The 25,624-nt window shown below is 39.1% G+C and overlaps 1 protein-coding gene across 6 annotated transcripts in view; it reads left to right on the forward strand.

Moving 5' to 3' along the window:
• Window positions 1-1,728: 1,728 nt before the first annotated feature.
• adgrd2 (adhesion G protein-coupled receptor D2) overlaps window positions 1,729-25,624 on the forward strand; it is a 149,443-nt gene continuing 125,547 nt past the window's right edge. Inside the window, exons 1-10 of one of the 6 annotated variants that reach the window (XM_043720157.1) lie at window positions 1,729-1,969; window positions 2,144-2,299; window positions 2,871-2,954; window positions 3,156-3,186; window positions 5,013-5,261; window positions 7,143-7,781; window positions 10,096-10,203; window positions 14,073-14,158; window positions 20,248-20,529; window positions 21,260-21,371. In XM_043720157.1, coding sequence (XP_043576092.1) covers window positions 2,907-2,954; window positions 3,156-3,186; window positions 5,013-5,261; window positions 7,143-7,781; window positions 10,096-10,203; window positions 14,073-14,158; window positions 20,248-20,529; window positions 21,260-21,371 — 1,555 coding nt within the window. In that variant the 5' untranslated portion in view covers window positions 1,729-1,969; window positions 2,144-2,299; window positions 2,871-2,906. Of the gene's footprint in view, window positions 1,970-1,999; window positions 2,300-2,335; window positions 2,955-3,155; window positions 3,187-5,012; window positions 5,262-7,142; window positions 7,782-10,095; window positions 10,204-14,072; window positions 14,159-20,247; window positions 20,530-21,259; window positions 21,372-25,624 lie in introns of those variants that run through there. The other 5 variants (XM_043720160.1, XM_043720162.1, XM_043720156.1 and 2 more) reach the window with 5 other exon arrangements.

Below are 25,624 nucleotides of genomic sequence, written 5' to 3' on the forward strand. Positions count from 1 at the left end.
AGGAAGGATATTATTAAACCGGAGAGGGTTCAGAAAAGATTTACTAAGACGTTACTGGGAATGGAGGGTTTGAAATATAAAAATGACTAGAAAGACTGGGACTTTTTTCCCCAGAGCATAGGAGGTTGAGGGTTGATTGAGGTTACAAAATCATGAGGGGCATAGATTAGGTGCCTGATAAGGGTGTTTTCCAGAGGGTGGGGGCGAGTTCAAAACTAGGGGGCATATTTTTAAGGTGAGAGGAGTATGGTTTAAAAAGGACATGAGGGGCAATGTTTTTACACAGAGAGTAGATCAGGTGCGGAATGAACTGCCAGAGAGCGTGGTGGATGCAGATACAGTTACAACATTTAAAAGACATTTGGATAAGTTTATGAATAGGAAAGGTTGGAGGTATATGGGCCAAGCACACACAGTTGGGACTAGTTTAGTTTGATCATTGTGGACTGGTTGGACCAAAGGGTCTGTTTCCATATTGTATGACTCTATGATACTTTGAAGATGCACTTCAAGTGAAGTGCAGGTTTGGTACGGAAGTTGGCCTGGTATTGCATTTAGACACAAGCTTCAGACTATAATGGATAGTCCCCATGTTCTGTCAAACCAAAACTGCATGAGATTTCCTCCACCAGAGAAACTCACTCCATTTTATTTCAGGCTCAAAATCTGGTCCTGAAATTATACAGCCAGAGTAATGAGATGACTTGGCACCAATTCATAAACATTTACATTGAAGAAACATACTTCTGTCATTAGGTTTCCATTGGATATTTGCTAGAACAATCCTAATTGGATCCCAGTTCTCTACTTTCTCACTCTGTCTTGTATTTCACACTGTTTCAAATCCTAACCATACTTCACTTAAAAAGATGCTGTAAATTGACGTAACTCTTCAAGCCCTTATATTATGGACTGAATGACCGCCATCTGTCTTGTGACCATTTTGATGCTATGATTATCTGTGGGAAAGGCATTCCATGTACCACGGACATTTTCCACAACCTCTCCTCTCATTTTCTTAGTGACAGTCTTACATTTGTGACCCTTTGTCATTGACCACCAATAAACAAAATAAACTGTTCCTACCAACCCTGTCAAGGGCAGGCACTGTGAACAGAATAAATTCCTGGTCAGCATATGGTGGAAAGATAGTTGGAGTTTCTAACATCAATGTCCAGAGCCCCAGCCAGAACATGTAACTAAAAGGGTCATGATCGCAACAATACTAATTCAGCCTGTCAAATCTCTTTATGGTTTCAAAGGCCCTTCACAAATCTTTCTTTATCCTTACTTCAGTCAGTGGAAACAGTCCTAGGAGCTGGAGAATCACTACATAACTATGATGTTTCATCCCTGAATCATACTGGCGAATCTATGCAACACACTCATCACTCATTTGCTCCATACATGCACCCTAATTCCTCAGTAACCTAAGGTTTTGTTTAAGTAACGTTACTCATGTTTTATTATTTTAGTACCTGCTTCCTTTTTATTCTTCCTTCAGCTTTTCAAAAATTCCATTTCCTTTTCCCTTTCTTTTTAAAATATGGTGTTTTCGAAGAGCTAAAATCATGAGAGAATATGAAAAATAAATGCAGGATTTATCACCAAACATGCTAATTGTTTTAATATGGCCCTTGTATTTTATAGACCAATAAGATCCGTTTCTAGGCCCCCTTGTTGCTACCAGTTACCTCAGTCTGCTTTCGTTCTGAAAACATGGGACAATTTCTTATTTCGCAATAAAAAGACGTTGCCAAACACAGCTTAGTTAAAGGATTTTTTTTAAAAAACCCTCTGGATTTTTTTTCTTGTTCTTGTTTCAAATTTAAGAAATGTCCAAGATCAGTTTATAATAAAAGTGGCGAATTGCAGCCCCTTCACACATTGCATCTTTCATAAGGAATATCTTCCCAAAATGTTTTATCCATCAGAACAAAACAAAACCTTCTCAAACATGTAAACTCGGGTAAGTTGATTCTGCTGTTATTATTTAAAAATTATACAAAAGGAAAAATGAAGCTAATTCGTAAATTAGCTAGCATTGGTGTTTTTCGGTACAGAAAATAACTGTGTCGCCTTGTGGGCTGTTTAAAAAAAACTCATTAGCATAAGAAAAGTTGCAGAGTTTTCTATCCGGCAGACAGACCTAGAGGAAAGAGCAGCTCTGAAACACAGGAAAACTCCAGTCAAATTTATGTTAAAACAAGAAAGGATCGAGAAAGCCTGACATCAGTTAAAGAAGATGATTATATTTGGAATAAGGGTTTGAAGAGGAGGATTTTGTTTTCATAAAACGGTATTTCTGTTACAATAAGCCTTTCGATTTAAGTGTCGAACCGCGGTATCCGATCATTGAAGAGTGATCTATGGTGTTGGGCGGTGAGAGTAGTGTTGGCAGGTAGCTACCTAAATGAAGCGGTTAGCTCCCACCCGACAGTGAAGCGTCTTCAAAACTGAACGCATTCCACCAAACCTGGCCCGAAGCCCCCAGCCCGAGGCTGTCCCGTTCCACATGGCGGGGATAGTTGTTCCTTGTATCCGAATTCCCAAGACAACTTTGTCTCTGTGCTTTCAAATTTAATTCGTCATTACCAGTTCTATTACTTTGTTAATTTTAAAATTCCTCATGAACCACAAACAGATTATCATCATATATATTGACAACTTTATTCTAAAGATATGTTAATAAATTTGTAGTAGAATAAATTTACTAGATTTATTCTTAAAGGAGCATAAATCCTCCTTGAGTTCGACCACTAGTGAAAACATCCCAAGCTAATTAAGAGCCAGTGTAAGTATCACGGAACAGGCCACCGTACATGGAATTCCTCATTTTTTTGTATGCAATTTCTTTCTTATGTGACTAGTTTATTGTAACAGAGGAGACTTTCACCTGAAGAACAATGTGTGGAACAATTACAAGATTTGCAGTTTGGTTCTGCGCCCTTCTGGTAAGTTAATTTCCAAATAATCGTTTTCGTTTTCAAGAAAATTGATATCAAGGAGTGGATTTGTTTTTTACGAATGGAATGCAGTTTTCTAAAATATTGGTTTGAAAAATCGTGAATAAGTTGTAATTCAATCGCCTTAAAGTAGTGGACCTTTCACAAGGCAGCCTACGTTTCTTTTTACTGTGTACTTTAATTTTACAGGTCTGTAATTTGGATGAAACTCATGCACAGGGTAAGAGCTAAATATCTAATTCATAATGTAAGCAAATAGAATTTCTCTCAAGATGTAATGCAATTATAATAACTAAAAGATGTACGTGTGCATCAAATGTGAATTTGTGAAAGATTTGTCAAGATGCTGCTTAAAGTTAGACTAAGTGTTGGGTAGCCTCCTAAAAATTATTTTACATTTTAACATAATTAGATGAGTAATGCTTTTCCTCAAGATTGGATGTGAGTGTTAAAATTCTGGTAAGGTAATTGGAGGATTATGGGGAAACATTTGAAGTATACTCAACTGTTAAATAGGGCAACAGTCAATTTCCAAGGGATTTTGCAATTATAATTATGTTTTTGGCTCAAATTCTTCACATTACTATTATTATTATTAGTAACTCCTCTCATTCAGTTTCACTGGGACTCATTAGGGCTTATTGCTCAAACACAGACAAAAATTGGGGCAGAAAATGCTACTGCTTATTGATTAAAGGATAAAGAGAAAGGGACATTTTCTGCCAACTGAAGGAATATGTATACATTTGTTAACAGGACCTATATACTGCACAATATAACTAGACATTATTTACAAATATTTTGGATTGGATTTTAAAATGCCTGTTGTAACATATGCATGTATATGAGATATAAGGAGAAATTAATCTGAAACATTCATATTTGCAAAATGGTACTGGAATAGCACAGCCAGTCAGGCAGCATCCGAGGAGCCAGAGAATTGACGTTTCGGGCATAAGCTCTTCATCAGGAATGAGCCTCAATTCTGATCTCGAGCATCTGCAATCCTCTCTTTCTCCATATTTGCAAAGCCACAAATGTATCTGTCCTCTTTCTAAGTAGGCTAACATGCCATTGTGTTTACACATACAGCAGCCATAATACTGATTTTAGAAAAGCTTTTTTTTTCTTTTTTGTTTGGGAATATTGCAGTATTGCAGGATGCTTTAATGCTCCTGATTGTATCATTCTCATCTCTTGACGAGGTTGCTTGCCGTCTTCCTCATTTTTTTAACAAGATGAAATTATGAACCAATGCAAGTTATAAATCTGTGTGTGTAGATTCACATTAAAATATGGTTGTATCATGGAGAGGCAGTGAGTAACAGTCCATGAGAGAGTGATAAAATTAAAATGCTACAAAATTTGTTGTTTACTGTGTTTTAAAAAAAACCTTTCTGAGGCCATGTCATAAATTTCCATCATCCTCATAATTGCAAAGCAGTTTGTTGACCAAGCTGTGATTATGTTTTTCTGTTTAAATGTTTAATACATCAAATGAAAATGATGTGAATTGTGTGAGAGTGATTGAATGTACAATAGTATTATTCTTGGAATTTTTTAGTTTTTAATCAGGGAAGTGTGCCCACCATTGACAAGTCTTTTGTGTCCAAAAGTTTATGCACATCAAAAAGTTTTGTTTTACAAATACAGATTAAATCTTCATTATTCACCATCAATTGAGGGGATCTTTCCATGTAGGAAAGTAATTTGTAAATAATAACGTATCCAAAACTTATATATTCAATGTGAAACAATCTCGATACGTATGAAGTGTAGTATAAATAGTAAACAAACCATAATGATTTTTGGTTTTATTCAGTGAGATAAGGAGGTGAAATATAAATTACAAGCAGAATTTCCACAGTGGAGGTCTTTCCCATTTTGTCCTGTAAAACATTTGGCAAGTATTCAGGAAGACAAAGAATTTGAGTGTGGGTGCTGGAGGTGCTAATGTATTTGATACATGTTCACCATTATATAGTGACAAATTACTGAAATTGTACATGCTTAGCTATTAACTCCATTTGCTTTTCACTTTACCAGCTTCCAGTAATTCATCAATCTTTCCAACATCACACTACGTTTATGAATATATAAATACACCATTGAAATGGGAACATGCATCCAGATATTGTGAGCTACGTTTTGGTAGTCTGCCTGTCCTTAGTAAAGTTGAAGACAAGAATGCTATATTGGACCTGTTAGCTACCCAAGGGGCTAATCAGCAACTATGGATAAATGGAAAACTGAGTGAGGTATCAGGAGGGGAAGATCTAACTGTGAGAAAGAACAGTAAGTTCTAAAATCATTTGTAATCATAATAAATATATGTAATGATTGTTTATTAGAAGAAAAATAAGCATACAGCATGGCTGATGTTCATAGTTAGTTGAGAATGAGGTCTACCTTTACATTTGTTGCAAAATGGGAAAAATAGCAGGTAGAATGTTATGCTGGCAGTAACAAAGTTGCTATAGATCCAGGCTTTATTGTTACACGCCAGATATTGTCTCTTAATGTTATCAATGTTACAAAATTTAAATTATGACTATTGAAAATAGGCACTATAAGTAAGATGAGCCACGTATTTCATGTGTGTATCTATTTTAACATTTTCAGAATCTTGCATCTACACATCTATCAAGTTTTTGTAAATACCTCTGTCCACATGAAACCTTATTTATATTCTTTTCACATAATTATACCTTCCCACTGGAGATTCATGTAGGCCTTTCTTGACAAGCGGACACAATTGGTATGTGACATAAATAGTTTCCATTATAACATAGGAATTTGTGCTCTTTACTTCCAAGGTGGCAACTGACGTAGCAGCCCCATATAAACACCCTCGCCTCTGTAATTCTACCAAATTTCCATTTTTTTTGTCTTTTCTCCCTCGATTTCCTCTCTTCCAACTGCTTACAATTCCCTGGCTGTAATAGTGAGTGCATTTTAGCCCAAATTACAAGGTTAAGATTCAAGTTTAAAGCAAGAACATGATAGTAAATCTTTAATAAATCACCTAGCTGTGTTCAGCTTGATTATTGTACCTAATTCTTGACATCCCAGTTTTAGAAGGATCTGAAGACCTTGTAGGGGGCTACAGAGAAGATTTACCAAATATATGGAGTGCAGAGAAAAACTAGGATTATTTTTAGATCAGGACAAGTCAGCATTCACAATTGCTTTGATAGAGTGCAGAAAGAAAAACTGTTTCCTCTGACAGAAGGGCAAGAACCAAAGGACACAAATTTAAGATAATTGTAAAAAAGAATCAGGGTGAGGTAAGAATGCATTTTTTTTTCAGTGCAAGTTATGATCTGGAAAGCACTGTCCGCATAGGCAGTTAAGGATGGGCAATAAATCCTTGCCAGTGATGTTCACATGCTAGGAATGAATAATTTAAAAAAACGATTGGAAGCTGTAACTTTCAAATCAGGATTGGATATAAATTTTAAACTGGAAAAGTTTCAATAAATGGGGAAGAGCAATAGAATGGGATTTAGGCTATAACTCAAAGAGATCACACAGCACAGTGGGCTGAATGACTCCTTCAGGACTGTGAGATTCTCAGATCAACCAACTAGTGCAAAAGTTGACACAGTCTCCTCCGTGATGTTTGACAAGACTGCTTTTCAATGCTGTCAAGTATTCAGTGACTAAGGAATCACCGGCTGGGAAAAACTTCTTCTGTATTGTCAGTATCATTACACGATTTTTAAAAATTAATTGACGGTAGGCATCACCAAATGCAGTTCCAATTAATATAACAAACATGTATTGAAACTGACAATATAGGATTCTTGTATAGGGAGATGATAGCAGGTGTGGAGCTGAAGTTACTTTTGTCATGGCAATACATAGAGTTTCCTGTGTGGCCCATGCTGCCAGTTGGTCCTGACTGGCCTATACCATGATCCTGAAGGAAATGGGCTGAGTGGGACACTCTTTGTGCACAAGAAAGCTTTGAATCAATGCTAACTTGAAGTGACACAACCCACCGGCACTATGTAGCTGAAATTTGCCCTCTGTATTTTCTGTTTAATGCAAGGATTCTGCTCCTTACCATCAAGCTAATGAACTGTTGGTGATAAACCCAGCATATCTGAAGTTTATTGTTTCCACTATTTACTTGGCAAATTCTAACAGATTTTATTTGAACGTTTACTTCAGGTGTTGACAAATTCGAGATCCTGGTATTCCTGAACAAAACAGATACTAAACATGCCAAAATTCTCAATGTGCTGCCTCCTTTGTCAGCTGTTACAATCTGTGCACGTGTTCAATGGGACAACCAGTCTTCTGACATTGCCACAGTATTTTCTTATGCCATTCCAGTGTTCATCAATGAATTCCAGCTCCGAGGTCGTATTGACGATGCTGGATTCATCCAGTTAGCTCTGATAGTTCATGGACATCACACACCCTACAAATCGGTGCTAAAAAGTGACGGACTGTGGCATCATATTTGTGTAACATGGCAAAAGGAAAATGGTGCTTGGTTTATTTATGCAGACGGGATAAAAGTAAGTTCAGGAGATAACTGCTACAGTTCACAAATTATTGGTGGAAATGGGACATTTATTATTGGTCAAGATCAAGACTCGCTAGGAGGTACATTCAAACAAAATGAGGCCTTTAGTGGCAACATCACATTTTTGAACATTTGGACTCATGCGTTGGATGCAAACCAGATTTCAGCAGTCAGTATGTGCTCATTCCCTCAGCAAAATCTCTTTTACCAGTGGAACTTGACCAGTTTAGAAATTGAACCCAATGTTCAAGTTGTGGAACTGCAGTTGAATTGCACAGGTAAGAAAACATAAGTGACATAAATTTATCACTTGCCAAGATTCTATTGCAGAAACAACAGTAAATGTTCAAATTTCAAAGCTTGTTAATTATCTTTTTCCAAAATATTCAACCTTATTAAAAACATTACATTTGAACTTAATTGCTTTAAGCTTGGTGCCAAACATTTCCTCAAATAAAATTGATTTAAAATGAATGCAAAGGTATCATATGAGGTACATTATTTAACCATTAATGTATGCATTTCTAATCTCAACTTGCAACTTGATCATGTATGTTTTAGTCTGGAGCTGACCATTGTTATTTAATGATTGGCATTAACCTGTTTACATTTCCACTGAAGTCAAAAATGATGCCTTCCAAAAAAAATGCAAAGTACCGTTAATTAGATTTACACTTAAACATGAGTCTCTTTGAATTTTTCATAATTGGATACTCATGGTGTCACTGGAAGGATTGTACACATAAGCAGAATGGAGTGCTGATATTTTTCTAAAGTTATGTTTAGGATGTTAGTACTTAATGTTTGAGGTTGTAGTGTTCTGAAAGTGTTATCATTGTTTTGCATATGGCTTTTGTTTATTTCTGCCTAAATTTCATTTGCTAAATTGAAAGGTATTCATGAATTTTTAAAGAAACATTTAGAAAAAAAAGGAACAAAAATAGGCCATTCAGCCCTTCAGAGCTGCTATGCCATTGGTTGTGATCATTGCTGATCATCCAACTCAATTGCCTGTTCCTGCTTCCCCACCCCTCCCCCAACATTGTTTAACTCTTTGACCCCAAGTGCTATATCAAACTCCATCTTGAAATCATACAATGTTTGGTATCAACTGTGTTCTCTGGTAGTGAATCCCAATAGTCTTCCATAAGCATTGATTTTACATGCTAATCTCTTATATGGAACTTTGTCAAAAGCTGTCTAAAAGTGAAAATAAAGCAAATCCACTGGCAGCTCCATTCACATCAACTCTACTAGTTATACCCTTAAAGAATTTCAGATTTATCAAGAATGATTTCCTTTCCTTAAATTCATGCTGATTCTTTCTGATCCAGCCAATAATTTTCAAATGTTCAGCTATTAAATCTTTTATAATGGGCTCTAGCATTTTCCCACCCAACTATTGTCAGCTAAGGGTCTATAATTCCCTTGATTTCTCAGTCTATCACTTATTCCCCATTCTGTCTTTTGCTTTTGTCCCAGATTTCCCTTCCTCTGATTCCTTGCATAAGTTCCCAAGCCCTTGCAATTTTAGTTTAAAACAGATTAAAGGTTTCCCAACCCTTCAAACAATTATCCCCCCACCAGGCAATCAGTCCTTTTCCTGTCCTGATGTACCCAGTCCAGTTTACAGTAGTCCCACCTCCCCCAAAATCGATTCCAATGCTACGGGAATTGGAAACTTCTGCCTCACACCATCCCTTCAGCCACATATCCATCTGATTATATCCTACTCTTTATACTGTACTAGTATGTGTTACTGGCCATCATCCTGAGGTCACTACCTTTTGAGGTCCTATGGCCTTTAGGGCCCTCCAATGATATTGAGTTCTCTTGCCATGACTTACCCCTTTAAACTTTTTTGAAGATGCTTAATATCAAACAATATCATTTCTTCCAAGCCTTTCATTCCCTGATCTTCATTACTAAAGAATATAGTCCTTACAAACCATAAACCAAAAAAAATGCAGAAAGCAAATAGCACAACTTCCCCTCTGCACCGAATTCCCAAAGTGCTCCAAATTCTCAGATATATGCTTACTCACTCTGACTGTCTCTAATGAATAATGTGCTGTCTCCTATCTGCTTGTGCACAAAGCTCACTGATCATGTACTTCCAACAGTCCGTTTCTTAAATAGATCTGAGATGACTTGCACCGGTTAGCTTCAATAGTAATCAGCACCTATTGAGCCATATTCAGGTTTTAAGTGACTGACAGTTAACTGTCAAATATGTAATGGTTCGCTGAAGTGCATTTTATTTAGACCTGAAATATAGCTCATAAGCTTGTGAAAAGATTAATTTGGAGAGAAGTTGTGAAAACATTAAATCTCTTTGGGATGCACTTAATCATTTTGGAGACTATCTTCTGTTACATAATCAATAATTTCATTGCTTTTCTAAATTTAACAAAAGCAAATTCTGCAAATGCTGGAGATCTGGAATAAAAACAGAAAGTGATGAGAAACTCAAATTGTGTGGCAGTATCAGTGGAAAAAGGAAAAAAAAATCATGTTTCAAGTTCAATTAGACTCTCCTTCAGAACCCTCCTAAGTTCAAGTCAACAGCTCTGTTTTGTTGTTTTATTATAGGTCTGAAAATTTCTTCAGGCAAATGTCAGACGTTTGATGCTGCCTCTGGATTTAAAAGCCAATTTGGTTGTGAGAATCTACTGCCCTTCTTCTGTCAGTTAACAAAAGGTTGGTTATTGGTACAGACTTGAAAATCTTGAACATAAACATTTCTTCAAAACTTTAGTACACCAAGCAATAAAATTGAGTGCATTGTTGAATTGCATATTAATAGTAAATCACAAATATTTTGTTATTCTGATGTTTCTGATTCACTAGAACCTGTTGTCAGTGTGATTTTGAATCAGTTTAGAATTCTGCTCAGTTTATGGCTCATCAAAGAGTGTTGTAATTTCCATTTTTAAAAAAAATGTGACAATACTCAATGAATGGGATTAGAGGTCAGTAAAGACATTTGGTAAAATTGTTGACATTGTTCCTCCAAATACTTCTGATCTGACCAATCCGCGTGCATTGCACACCACTAACACTACCCTCTGCATCCTGAGATTACCAACCCCAACCCTCAATCAGTTGATCACATCTGCCTTCAAATCCCATAGCCATATCCCGATCCTCCAAATCCACCAAGAGGAACAGAGCTTCTGAGCTCTGCTACATCCATTCAGACATGTGGACAGTATTCTATCACACTCCAGAATTGAGTCTTATAGATGATAGACAAGAATTTGTGGAAACATTTGTGCTACATGAATGCCAGGCAATGTTCATGACCACCAAGGGAGAATCTAACCATCACCTCCTGACATTCAATGGTATCAACATCACTGAATCCCACACAGTCAACATGCTGCAGGTTACCATTGGGCTGATAACTGGAAACTAATGCTCATGCCACATAAATTTCAGACAGTAACCGTCTCTAACAAAGAAACACCATCCATCATTCCTCACTTTTCGATAGTGTTACCAAAACTGAAACCCAACTATCAACATCTTATTATTGACCAGAAACTGATCTGAACGAACCATTTAAGTACAGTGGCTACAAGAGCCAGTCAGAGCCTAGGGATTCTGCAGCAAGTAACTGACCTCCTGACTCCCAAAGCCTGACCATCATCTACAAGGCACAATTCAGGTGTGTGGTAAAATATATGTGCAATAACAGCTGGCCCAGCCAGTGAAGCCCACGTACTGTGAGTTTACAAAGAAACCTGCAATGATGTTTGTCTCCAACAACCACAGCCACTTTCCATCATGCTATGTATGACTTCAACCAGTGGAGTGTTTTTCCCATAGATTCCTGTTTTATTAGGACTCCTTAATGTTGTATTCATTTAGGAGCTGCTCTGATGGCAAGGGCAATCACTTTCTCCTTGCATCTGGACTTCAGCCATTTCACCCATTTTCCAGCCAAAGTTGTAATGTGCTAAGAGGCTGAGCAGCAGTACACAAACGGCGCATCTATGAGCAGATTATTCCTTTATTTGGACTGACAGTAATGCAATCCTTCCAACATTTTGCTGATCATTGAGTGTAGATTGATGGGGCGGTAGTTGAGCAGGTTGAATTCATCCTGCCTTTTATGAACAGGACATACCTGGGCAGTTTCCCCTTTTTATTCAGTTTGTGGGATGTGGGCAACTCTGGCTGAGCCAGCATTTATTGCCTGTCCCTATTTGCCCTTAAGAAGTTGGTGGTGAGCTGCTGTCTTCTTGGACTGCTGCAGTCCATGTATATCGGTAAACCCATAATTTAGTTAGAGAGGGAATTCCAGGATTGTTACCCTGTTACAGTAAAGGAACTGTAATACATTTCCAAGCCTAGATGGTGATTGCTTTGGAGGGGTACCTGCTGCCCTTGTCCTTCTAGATGGCAATGGTCATTGGTTTGGAATGTGCTGCCTAAGGATCTTGAGTAAATATCTGCAGAGCATCATGTAGATAGTACACACTGCTGCTACTAAGCACCAGAGGTGGAGGGAGTGGATGTTTGTGGTTGTGTGCCAATCAAGCAGGCTGCTTTGTCCTGGATGATGTCAAACTTCTTGAATGCATTGGATCCAGGCAAGTGGGGAGAATTCCTTCACATTTCTGATTTGTGCCTTGTAGATGGCAGACATGTTTTGGGAAGTCAGAATTTGTGTGTTACATGCTGCAGTATTCCGAGCCTCTGAGCTACGCTTGAAGCCACTGTATTTATTTGGCCAGTTCAGTTCAGTTCTGGTTAATGGTAACCCCCAGGATGTTGTTAGTGGCATTCAACAATGTTAATTGTATTGAATGTCAAGGGGCAATGTTAAATTTTCTCTTATAGGTGATGGTCATTGCCTGGCATTTTCAGCTTAAGCTTGGATATTGTCAAGGCCTTGCTGCATTTGGATATGGCATGCCTCAAAATCTGAAGGGTCAGAGACAGGGGTGTGGCTAGCTCTGGAGCACAAATCCTCAGTACTGTTACTAGAATGTTGTCATGGCCCACAGCCATTGCTGCATCCAATGGCTTCACCTGTTTGTTGATATCACATGCAGTGAATCAAATGTCTGGCAACTATGGTGGTGGGGACCACAGGAAGAAACTGAGATGGATCATCTACCTGGCACATATAGCAAAATGTATTTGCAAATGCTTCAGTCTTATTTTGTGCATTGATGTGCTGGGTTCCCCCATCATTAAGGATGTGTATACTTGTGGATCCTCCATCTTCTATTAGTTGTTTGATGTTCAGCACCAGGCAAAATTGCATGTGGCAGAACTGCAGAACTTAGGTCTGATCCCTTGATTGTGGGATCACCTATCTCTACATATTGCAAACCACAGTTTTGTATGTGAGTAAGCTTCACCAGGTTGACACCTCATTTTTAGGATTGCCTGCCACTGTTCCTGACATGGGTTGCTGCACTTTTCATTGAACATTTGAAATTTTATGGTGAGGCTTAGCAACCCTCACCTAATTGCAGTGCTATTGCCATCTAAAGCGTCATTTTTCACCTGTCCTCAATTTTAAGAGAGTTTAGTAATGTTGAGAATTGTGAAGGAAAGCCTGGCACGTTATCCTGCATGAACTTGGGCAGGAGAAGTTGTAGGGGAAGGCTTGCGTCTGTCACTGGGCCCTTTTCCAAGTTGGGTAGCTAATCAGCCTCTAGTCTGCTTCCCTGCAGCCCCCCTTCCAACCCCAACCCTATCAGTGCACTATCCACATGTGGTCTGACATCCACACTTTCTTGGCCAACTCCTCTGCGGTGCTCCCCTTTCATCCTCATAACACTGGTGATCCTGTGGGCTCCAGCACTGGGGCAGCAGGATTGCTTGCAATCCCAACAGTAGCCACCATGCCTCCCAATAGCGCTGCTGGTCCTATAAGTGGCCGGTAGGTCTTTGAGGTAGGACTTTCATCCAAGTTACTTTCTGCAGCAAATTATCACTGTATGGATCCTGCTATAGTTGCCGGTTTTTATTGGTGGAAGGGAGGGAAAATAATGCCCATGGAGATTTATTTTAGGAAGGGAATATGACTTCCATTATTGGTAAAGTTCTATTGTGGGTTCTTAACCTGTGAAAATTTTAAACAAGGTGATGCATTTTCAGAATATAAATGCACCACTGACCCAAATTATTACTCAGTGCATCCTGTCTAAAATTGACAAAAGCTTTAATAATTCATAAAATTAAAATAATTTGTACTTCTACTGAGAAAAACCATAAGTCATGTCAATCTGGTGTTAGCATATGTTTATTACTTTAAAAACTGTCATTAAATGAAATCTTAATCTCTAAATTGAAAAAATTAGTGCATTATTCAGTCAAATTGCTCTATTGCACCATTGTGAAATTTAACATTATTTTCAACAGATCTGTACAAATAAGATTACATAAACAAACTTGAGTACATTATAAACTTATTTATTTCTGAGCTTTGAATAGGAGGATGTTACATCTTGTGTTATTTAAAGATTATATTTAATTTGGGGCATTAGAAAAAATTATTCTTCTGATTTAAATGATTAATATTGGAATAATGTGTCTTTGTATTGTAGATACATATTTGAAGTTAAACGAATTTCAGTCAGATTCAAGGAGCTTATTCAAGACTAAATCGGAAGCATTTTCTCACGATACAATGGTAATTTTTAAAATATTGATTGCAAGGACAGTCTGATATAAGATCCTTGTCATCTCTGGATAATTGCTTCACCAAATTGCAAAACGAGTATGTCTTTATTCAGCGTAAAATGTGGTATCATTATATAATATATTTCAAACACATATAATATATTTCAAACACAGTTCGTGACTGTGTTCCAACACTACTTACAGCTCCACATACAAAGCTGATGGTGGAGTAAAGGACACTAGAATGCAACAGAGTTGTATTCTAACATCAGATTTTCTTGTGTGTGCATGTGAACTCATGTTATTCTGGTCATTTTGTTTGTCTCTAGCACCATCTTATTTTTGATTATATGTAATTATCTCTCTGCCTTAATTAATCAGTTCGTAAGACATCCCTTCAGTTTTTTTCAGCTGTTGACCCTTAACTCACATCTTTTGACACTTTTGATCACTTACAAAGACTTGTTATTCAACCAATTGACACTCCACTCACACTATTTGTAGTTATCTGTTGGCACTCCTAATGACCTGGAATCATCTTGGCATTATCTCTCCACCTACATACAGAGGAAACTCAATTATCCGAACAACACGGGCGGGGAGTATTTTGTTCAGATAATCGAATGCCAGATAACACAGTTTAGCCAAGCATTGGGACCTTGTGATCTTGTCCGGATAATCTGAAATTCAGATAATAGGATGCTGAATAATCAAGGTTCCTCTGTGTTCTGGTTCTGTGTGCTTCCCCAACTTCACCTGATGTAGGAGCAGCGCTCCGAAAGCTTGTGGTTTCAAGTAAACCTGTTGGACTATAATCTTCTGACATTGTTTATGTGTAAAGCAAAGAACACAGCTTTTAAATTATATTTTTTCACCTAAAGTCATGAGGTAATGAAAATAGCACACTCCATGCACAGCAGAACATACAGTTTGAGAGAAGGGATGAGCTGTGTTTGCATTGCTTTTCAATATTCAAATCATTCCTTCTGGTTCTCTTGGATAACCTTCTGGTATGCTTCAGCCTTGTTAAAATCTGTAACCAAGGGGATCATTTTTAACATCAACTTTACAGAAACTGATGGATGAGATTTTAAGACGAGATGATAAATTTCAGGCAAGCGAACACTTGTCACTGTATTAAGATAATTTATTAAGCAACAGTTCTGGTCGCCACGCTACCAGAAGGATGTGGAGGCTTTGGAGAGGGTGGCGAAAAGGTTTCCCAGGATGCTGCCTGGTTTGGAGGGTATTAGCTATGAGGAGAGATTGGACAAATTTGGTTTGTTTTCACTTGAATGTTGGAGGCTGAGGGGTAACCTGACAGAAGCTGACAAAATGATCAGAAGTGTGGAAAGAATGAACAGTGGAATCTTTTTTCCAGGGTAGAAATTTGAATTTCTAGGGGAGATAGTCTTGAGGTAAAAGGGGAAAATTGAAAGGAGATGTGAGAAAGCAGGCTTTTTTACTCCGAGGATGGTAAGTGCCTGGAATGTGTTGCCAGAGGAGATAAAAGCAGATATGATATCATCATTAAGAGGCATCTTGATGGATACGTGAATAAACAGGAAGTAGAGGGATGTGGGCTGCACAGAGGCAGAAGAGTTTTAGTTTAAAAAGGTGCCATTTATTGGCACAGTCTTGGTGGGCTGAAGGGCCTAATCCTATGATATACTGTTCTTTGGCAGTCATATCGCAGTTTAGATGTCTTTTGTTTCCAATTGACTCCCTTCCATCTTTTCTCTCCCCATATCTTCTTGAAATTAATGCTTCTTGAAATCTGTCTCTTCAACTGAGTTCTTTAATCCTCTGTGGCCAGGGTGTTGCTATGTTGTGACATTGCCATTATGCTTTGATTTCATCACTTCATTTCAGTGATCGAACATTCATCATCACAACCTGAACAGGCAATCCTCACCCACTAAAGAGCCTGTCTTTAATTGTTCATGGTTTCTATTAGTTGTTAAATGTAATAATCAACATCCTCATTTAGTTTTGTTCCAATGTCAATTTATTTATACATTTCAAAGCATACCCTATGATCATAATTGATAAAATAGTTCGAACTTCCATCCCTATTCACGCTATCAGTTCATGGTGTCAATCCCTGTTACAGTGTGATCTTGATTTAATGCAAGCCTCCGGCAATAGAGTCATAGAGATGTACAGCATGGAAACAGACCCTTCGGTCCAACCTGTCCATGCCGACCAGATATCCCAACCCAATCTAGTCCCACCTGCCAGTACCTGGCCCATATCAGTATAAACCCTTCCTATTCATATACCCATCCAAATGCCTCTTAAATGTTGCAATTGTACCAGTCTCCACCACTTCTTCTGGCAGCTCATTCCATATATGTACCACCCTCTGTGTGAAAACATTGCCCTGAGGTCACTTTTATATCTTTTATATCTCTCACCCTAAACCTATGCCCTTTAGTTCTGAATTCCTCCACCCCAGGAAAGAGACTTTGCCTATTTATCCATCTATGCCCCTCATGATTTTGTAAACCTCTATAAGGTCACCCCTCAGGGATGCTCCAGGGAAAACAGCCCCAGCCTATTCAACCTCTCCCTATAGCTCAAATCCTCCAACCCTGGCAACATCCTTGTAAATAATTTCTGAACCCTTTCAAGTTTCACAACATCTTTCCGATAGGAAGGAGACCAGAAATGCATGCAATATTCCAACAGTGGCCTAACCAATGTCCTGTACAGCCGCAACATGACCTCCCAACTCCTGTACTCAATACTCTGACCAATAAAGGAAAGCATACCAAACACCTTCTTCACTATCCTATCTTTCTGCGACTCCACTTTCAAGGAGCTATGAACCTACACTCCAAGGTCTCTTTGTTCAGCATCACTCCCTAGGACCTGACCATTATGTGTATAAGTCCTGCTAAGATTTGCTTTCCCAAAATGCAGCAACTCGCATTTAGAATTGAACTCCATCTGCCACTTCTCAGTCCATTGGCCCATCTGATCAAGATCCTGTTGTAATCTGAGGTAACCTTTTTCGCTGTCCACTACACCTCCAATTTTGGTGGCACCAGCAAACTTACTAACTATACCACTTAAACTCAAATCCAAATCATTTATATAAATGAAGAAAAGTAGCGGACCCAGTACCGATCCGTGTGGCACTCCACTGATCACAGGCCTCCAGTTTGAAAAACAATCCTCCACCACCATGCTCTGTCTTCTACCCTTGAGCCAGTTCTATATCCAAATGGCTAGTTCTCCCTGTACTCCATGAGATCTAACCTTGCTAACCATTCTCCCAATGGGAACCTTGTTGAACGACTTACTCAAGTTCATACAGGAAGCTATTCCAGAATCTGGTTTCCAGCATCTGCAGTCATTGTTTTTACCTCAAGTTCATACAGATCACATTTACCACTCTGCTGTCATCAATCCTCTTTGTTACTTCTTCAAAAAACTCAATCCCACGCACAAAACGATGCTGACTATCCCTAATTAGTCCTTGCCTTTCCAAGTACGTGTGAATCTTGTCCCTCAGGATTCCCTCCAATAATTTGCCCACCACTGAAGTCTATAGTTCCTTGGTTTGTTCTTACCACCTTTCTTAAACAGTGGCACCACGTTATTCTGGACTCGTGCTGGAAGAGCACAGCAGTTCAGGCAGCATCCAAGGAGCAGTGAAATCCTGAACTGCTTTGCTCTTCCAGCACCACTAATCCAGAATCTGGTTTCCAGCATCTGCAGTCATTGTTTTTACCTTGTGGCACCACGTTAGCCAACCTCCAGTCTTCCAGCACCTCACCTGTGACTATTGATGATACAATATCACAGCAAGGGGCCAACAATCACTTCCCTAACTTCCTACAGAGTTCGAGGGTACACCTGCTCAGGTCCTGGGGATTTATCCACTTTTATGCATTTCAAGACATCCAGCACTTGCTCCTTTGTAATATGGACATTTCTCAAGATGTCACCATCTATTTCCCTATATTCTATGTCTTCCATGTCCTTTTTCATAGTAAATACTGATGGAAAATACTCGTTTAGTATCTGCTCCATCTCCTGCGGCTTCACACAAAGGCTGCCTTGCTGATCTTTGAGGTGCTCTATTCTCTCCCTAGTTACCCTTTTGTCCTTAATGTATTTGTAAAAACCTTTGGATTCTCCTTAACTCTACTTGCCAAAGCTATCTTATGTCCCCTTTTTGCCCTCCTGGTTTCCCTCTTAAGTATACTCCTGCTGCCTTTATACCTTTCTCAGGATTCACTCGATCTATCTGTCTGTACTTGACATACGATTCCTTCTTTTTCTTAACCAAACCCTCAATTTCTCTAGTCATCCAGCATTCCCTATACCTACCAGCCTTTCCTGTCACCCTAACAGGAATATACTTTCTCTGGACTCTCGTTATCTCATTTCTGAAGGCTTCCCCTTTTCCAGCCATCCCTTTACCTGTGAACATCTGCCCCCAGTCAACTTTTGAAAGTTCTTGCTTAATACCGTCAAAATTGGCCTTTCTCCAATTTAGAACTTCAACTTTTAGATCTGGTCTATCCTTTTCCATCATTATTTTAAAACTAATAGAATTATGGTCGCTGGCCCCAAAATGGTTCCTCCACTGACACCTCAGTCATCTGCTCTGCCTTATTTCCCAGGAGTAGGTCAAGCTTTTTTTGTTGATTAGATTCCCTAGTACGTGGAAACAGCCCCTTCGGCCCAACAAGTCCACACCGACCCTCTGAAGAGTAACCCACCCAGACCCATTTCCCTCTGACGAATGCACCTAACACTATGGGCAATTTAGCATGGGAGGAAACTGGAGCACACGGAGGAAACCCACGCAGACACGGGGAGAATGTGCAAACTCCACACAGACAATCGTCCGAGGCTGGAATTGAAGCTGGGACTGTGAGGCAGCAGTGCTAACTACTGAGCCACCATGCTGCCTTTTTCTAGTAGGTACATCCACATACTGAATCAGAAAATTTACTTATACAACTAAAATTAATCCTTCAATTAAAAGAAGCCTCATATGAATGAAAAACCTAGAAATAAACATCCTACGACAAAAGATGTGAAAATTTCAAAATGGAGACAACTCTTACATTGATGGGATCATTTCAGCAACTCGTTTAACATCTCAGTGGGTTATAATCCAGAAACCTGGGTTTGTGTTCTGGGGACACGGGTTCAAATCCCAACATGGTAGATGGTGAAAGTGGAATTCAAGAAAAATCTTGATTAAAAAGCAACAACTAGATAAACACTGTTGATTGTTGAAAAGCCCATCTGATTCACTACTGTCCTTAAGGGAAGGAAATCTGCCATCCTTACCTGGGCTGACCTACATGTAACTCCAGACCCAGAGCAATATGGATGATTATAAACAGCCCTCTGGGCAATTAGAGATGGGCAGGGTAAATGCTGGCCTCACCAGTGATACTCACATCTCATCAACAAATAAAAAAGACAAAAACAGAAATTGCTGGAAAAGCTCTGCAGGTCTGGCAATATCTGTGGAGAGAAAATCAGAGTTTGGACCCAGAACGTTAACTCTAATTTTCTCTCCACAAATGCTACCAGACCGGCTGAGCTTTTCCAGCAATTTCTGATTTTGTTTCTGATTTCCAGCATCCGCAGATCTTTCTGTTTTTATTGAGTAAATTAGAAAAAAAAACTGTCTGACAGTAGAGGTGTGTTTCAATTATTAATTACTGGACTTGTCATTTTGTCGGAAAGGATTTCCACATAATGTTCAGTTTCTTTAGTTGCATTAATAAACTACCACAATTTGCCATCTGCTACTAGACCCTGTCATAAATCTAATGTATTTGCATATAATGTTGTACATGATGATCTTGTAATACAGTGGTAATGTTCTTATCTCTGAGCCAGGAAGCCTGGTTAAAATTCCACCTGCTTCAAATGTGTAGTAGCATCTCTGATCAGGTTGATTAGATAATATCTATAATGTTCATAGTAATAAAGACTAAATTAACCTAATGTTATACACAAAGATATTAGCTTGTGACTTCTTATTAATTGCCCAAGTAATGGGGAAATGAATACAATGAGGTGCTCACATGAATTCAATTAATGTAAACTCTCTTTGCGCAGGTTATTGAGTACATGTCATTGAGTAATGCAAAACTTGTACCCAATATCTCTGAAGCTGAAACTATACTGAAGACAGTACAACAGGTTCTGAGCATAGAAAATGTCACTTTGCAACCCGCTGACATGCTACGTGTCATACGCTTGCTACAAAACATAGCCAACGTGGAGCCACATATAAATGACACCCAGGAGGCTTTGGAGAATGTAAGCCGAAGCTTCATCCACATAGCCGGTGAGGTTCTTGATCAGCACAATGCAGAGAGGTGGACTGAAATTAATGAGGTAATCAGTCATATTTCTTATTGAACCATTTGAATTAGGGAATGGAAAATATTTCAAAGAGTAACCTGGTTTTCACACAAGGACAGGTCAGTGTTCAAACCACAACAAAATGATCATTTGCTTTGGAAGTGTTCATTTTAGATAATGTAAAGTTTGGCAGAATCAGTATTGGTAACATTTCAATGTGTCAGTAGGAAACAATTCTGAAAAAAAGTTTAGATCTGAATAAAGGGAGTGATTTAACGTTATTCACAGTAAGAAACAGCAGCTAGTTTCTCATTAGGCTGTCCCTGCATTAATCTCGTTGGGGGCCAGAAGTTAAATTTAATTTTTATAAAAATCAATAATCAGCAATTAAAAATACTGCCTATTGACGTGTCATTTCAGTTTATCTATGTATTGACCTGCAAATCAATTGAATTGTCACTGGTGGTTCAGTCTGTTGTGACAAAAGTGGATAGCTCGAAGCTGTTAACGAGGAGGCAGGTTGGAAATTGAGCTGCTGTGAACCACTCATTCACAACTCTCACATATTTAGAGAAGTCCATTATCAAGGTTTGAAAAAGGAGTTTAACAGTTTACATGCTTACCTAAGAATTTTAGCTAGTCTAATAGTGGTGGAAAAATAATTATTAAAGCAGGGAAGTGTGTTTTTAAGATACTTGAATATTACATTGTTTTATAAACAAAACCTTACACTTTTTTGATTTTTAATGATCTTTGATCTTAGATTGTTCAGAGTCCAATGGCTGTAGTCTATGGTGTGGACAGATTGATGCAAAATCTGAACAAACTGCTCTCAACTGACCAAGAAAATATAATCATTAGAAGCAAAAACATCAGTAAGTAGAACTATCAAGAATCACCTGGACCAAATTCTTTTCAGCTATTAGATGAAAAAATATATATAACACACAAAATAAAATTCTACCAGCAACATTGAAGGATGCTCCTGTTACTTTACAAATCCATTGGGTAGCCTTTTGAAGTTATTTGTGCTTGACATTTTTAAAATAGCCGAGAGGTTATAAACTTACAAAAATAAACATGGCATTCCAGGTTTTAGGGCCGTCATGTACAAAAACAAGAATGTTATTAGATATCCGTAGAAGTCATTATTTAGGCTACAGTTTTGAGCATCTACTTTCAGAATGTTGTCAAGACCATGAAGAAGATACAGAGTAAATTTATTGGCATTATTTAGAGAAATGCATGGTGCTGCATTTTGGAAAAGCAAATCAGAGCAGGACTTACACACTTAATGGTAAAGTCCTGGGAAGTGTTGCTGAACAAAGAGACCTTGGAGTGCAGGTTCATAGCTCCCTCAAAGTGGAGTCACAGGTGGATAGAATAGTGAAGGTGGTTTTTCTTCACTCATCAGAGCATTAAGGAGAGGATGAATAGGCGGGGTTGTTTTCCCTGGAGTGTCAGAAACTGAGGGGTGACTTTGTAGAGGTTTACAAAATCATGAGTGGCATGGATAGGATAAATAGAGAAAGTCTTTTCCCTGGGGTGGGAGAGTCCAGAACTAGAGGGCATAGGTTTAGGGTGAAAGGGGAAAGATATAAAAGAGACATAAGGGACAACATTTTCATACAGAGGGTGGTGGGTGTATGGAATGAGCTGCAACAGAATTTAAAAGGAATCTGAATAGGTCTATGAATGGGCCGGGTGCTGGCAAATGGGACTAGATTAGATTAGGGAAACTGGTCAGCATGGACGAGTTGGATTGATGGGGCTGTTTCTGTGCTGTATATTTCTATGACTGTAAATATACGAGATATAATCTTTTCAACTTAGTTCCTGTCAGAACAATGGGGGAATGAGAATGCCCTTCTCATTCCTGAAGAAGGGCCTGTGCCCGAAACGTCGAATCTCCTGTTCCCTGGATGCTGCCTGACCTGCTGTGCTGTTCCAGCAATAAAGTTTCAACTTTGATCTCCAGCATCTGCAGACCTCACTTTCTCCTAGAACAATGGGGGACCCTTGTTAGTTGGGAACCTGACTCAGTGATTTTTCTTCCAGTCACAAATTGGCCATTGCCATTATGTGCCTAGTGCTCACTTACTCCTCTGAGAAAGAGTTATTTCTCCAGGAAGGTGCAGTGACCTGATGTGAGAGCTGGACCAGAGAGCTGGAGCGTCCTGTCAGATTGGAGCTCTAATATGTCAATCGAAGAGACTCACTCCCTTGTAGCAGGAATTCTTTGCTTATAAGACTTGCTTCTTGACCTTTTGCTCAGGAGAATCATTGAGTTTAAAATCACACAACACCAGCTTATAGTCCAACAGATTTATTTGGATGCACTAACTTTCGGAGTGCTGCTCCTTCGTCAGCTCCCTGCTGTAAAACTAATACTTCCAAATAAACCTGTTGGATGATAACCTGGTGTTGTCTGAGTTTTAATTTTGTCCACAGTCCAAAACCGGCACCTCCACATCATCGAGTCATAAAGATGTACAGCACGGAAACAGACGCTTCAGTTCAACTCGTCCATGCCAACCAGATATCCTAAACTAATCTATTCCCATTTTCCAGCACTGATATGTGAATGGTGGGGTATTTAGTAGCCTGAAGTTGAGGAGAAGGAAGTTGGTGCTGTAATTCCTCATCTCTCAGAAATTTATTTGAAATGAGAGAGAATTGCATAGGTTCACTGTGGACAGGTTTGTTTAGTACTTGTTTAGTACCTCTGCCTCTTTCCTGATGAAGGACTTTTGCCCGAAACGTTGATTTTCCTGCTCCTCAGATGCTGCCTGATCTCCTGTGCTTTTCCAGCACCACTCTGATCCAGAATCTGATTTCCAGCATCTGCAGTCATTGTTTTTAACCTTGTTTAGTACTTGGTAGTGCTCGAGTCTGAACTAGACTGACTGAAATAAAATGTTCCCAACCATTAATATAACTCACCTTGATATACGTGAACAGTTAACTAAAGGAAAAATACATTAAAAGGAAGGCAATTAAAGGTTAAATAAAAATGAGCAATAATAAGGCTGAATTTCTACCTTTGTTCTGATTCTGCTGAGTATACAGAGCAAGCCGAGTATTTGTTAAGATCTAGCTTGATAGACCAACATCTTTAAGAGAGTATAAAGCACGGAAAAGACAATAGTAAGGAAATAAGTTGTAACGCTCTTGAATTAAATTGAAACCCCAAAATATCCTTTACTATAAAAACTTGAATAAAACTGACACCAATAATCATGATCAGTTCTGGGATTTACATATCAAAGAACAGAAACCATCAAATCCCATTCTAAAAGATGAAAGTTTTAATCTAAGATTGTTTACTGTATCACATCTCCATGACACTGGACTCCTTTGGCTATAAGTTTGTGAGCGTGATCTTAATCTCCACAACCACCTGATGAAGGAGCAGCACTCCGAAAGCAAGTGCCTCCAAATAAACCTGTTGAATTATAACCTGGTGTTGTCTGACCCATGACAAAATTGGTACACTGAAGAAGTAATATCAGTCCAGATATTCCAATCAGTTTTGGAAGCCCTGGACCGAATCTTAATTTTTTTTATTTGGCCAAATACAAATTGTCTTGAGTTTTTGGGAAGGTTTATTACCACAATGTCTAATGGGTTCACTCGCCTTATCTTACCAATATGCCTCATTAATTCCTGAAGACGGGCTTATGCCCGAAACATTGATTCTCCTGTTCCTTGGATGCTGCCTGACCTGCTGCGCTTTTCCAGCAACACATTTTCAGCTCTGATCTCCAGCATCTGCAGCCCTCACTTTCTCTCGCCTCATTAATTACCAACCATACCACTATAGTGTCTGAGGTTTCACTCCATCTTACCACAAAACCCTCCTGGAGCAACTTGCCACTCAGAGAATATCCCAGAATTGAAAGGGATCCCTTGTGCCTGCGTCACCTTTAAAAGCCTACTGTACACCCAGACGAACCCTGTCAGCATGAAGTTGCCCTGCTCAATTGCAGACATTTACCCCAGCATGGCCGAAAGGGAAAGTCATTGCCCTGCATAATGGGCAAGATCCTGGAGTTGCTGCTGAATGGGATAGTGCTAGTGTGGGTCTTCCTTCTTGCCCACAACCAGCAGTGGAGGTCACGTCACCAGACCATGCCACCCTTGTTTGAGGTTCCTGAGTGGGTTGTAGCAGTTTCACCTGTCAGGAAGAATACCCAGTGCTGTAGGAAGAAGGTCAATGTCCTTCTCCCCTACAGTATAAGTGCTACCATCTTCTCTGTTATATTTCAAACTCAGTGTCTCTCTGCCACTGTGGACACCTCCCACCATGCTCTGTCACTTCCACTAATGCCTGCAACACCTTCCCTCAGTCACTGTGATTTATCCCAAGCCCTAACACCACTAACCTTGCCTACTGCCCATTTACTCACACATCTCCCCAGTTGCTCCAACAGTATTGGTGTGTCATCAATTTCCATCTCCTGTAATACCTGCCTCTCTCTCCTTCCAGGAGGAAAGCAGGCCATGAAAGGTCAGAAATAGTCAAGATAGATGATGGACTGCCTTTATGATGAGAGGATCCTGACTCTGTCTGTCCTGAATGTGGCCTGGACTGGTATCAAAGGCAACCTTTGACTTACTGTACTGGGACTTCCTAAGTGAAAGCTATCCCTCTTGAATGAACAGAGGCATGATGACAATTTTAACATGCTTCATGGTTTTGTGTCTGCACTAAACGGTATGGTAGGAACAAGAGGAATATGAGCATGGTAAATTTGTTTGATAGGACAAAATTCAAGAAGGCAAAGCAAGACAGGGATGCTGTTAGCATTTGTGTAATCTCCGAATGACTGAACTTTTTTTTATTTCAAAAATATACTTTATTCATAAAATAATTTGAAGGTCTGTACAATTGATCATGCCATACATATGTAAACATGTACATACAGAGATCAAAACTTATCATTTTTATACAGGTCTGTACATTTTTTGATCATATGCCCATATAATTTGCTGAGGCGTCAGCAGAGCCCAAATGACTGCATGGGCCCCCTGTTCTTCGTTAGGCAGGCAGACTTTACACAGTGGTCTTTCCCCACCGCGCTTTGGCGGCAGCTGCCCCAAGCTCCAGCGCGTCCCTCAACACGTA

The sequence above is a fragment of the Chiloscyllium plagiosum genome, chromosome 30, assembly GCF_004010195.1.
Source record: "Chiloscyllium plagiosum isolate BGI_BamShark_2017 chromosome 30, ASM401019v2, whole genome shotgun sequence".
NCBI classification, from domain to species: Eukaryota; Metazoa; Chordata; class Chondrichthyes; order Orectolobiformes; family Hemiscylliidae; genus Chiloscyllium; species Chiloscyllium plagiosum.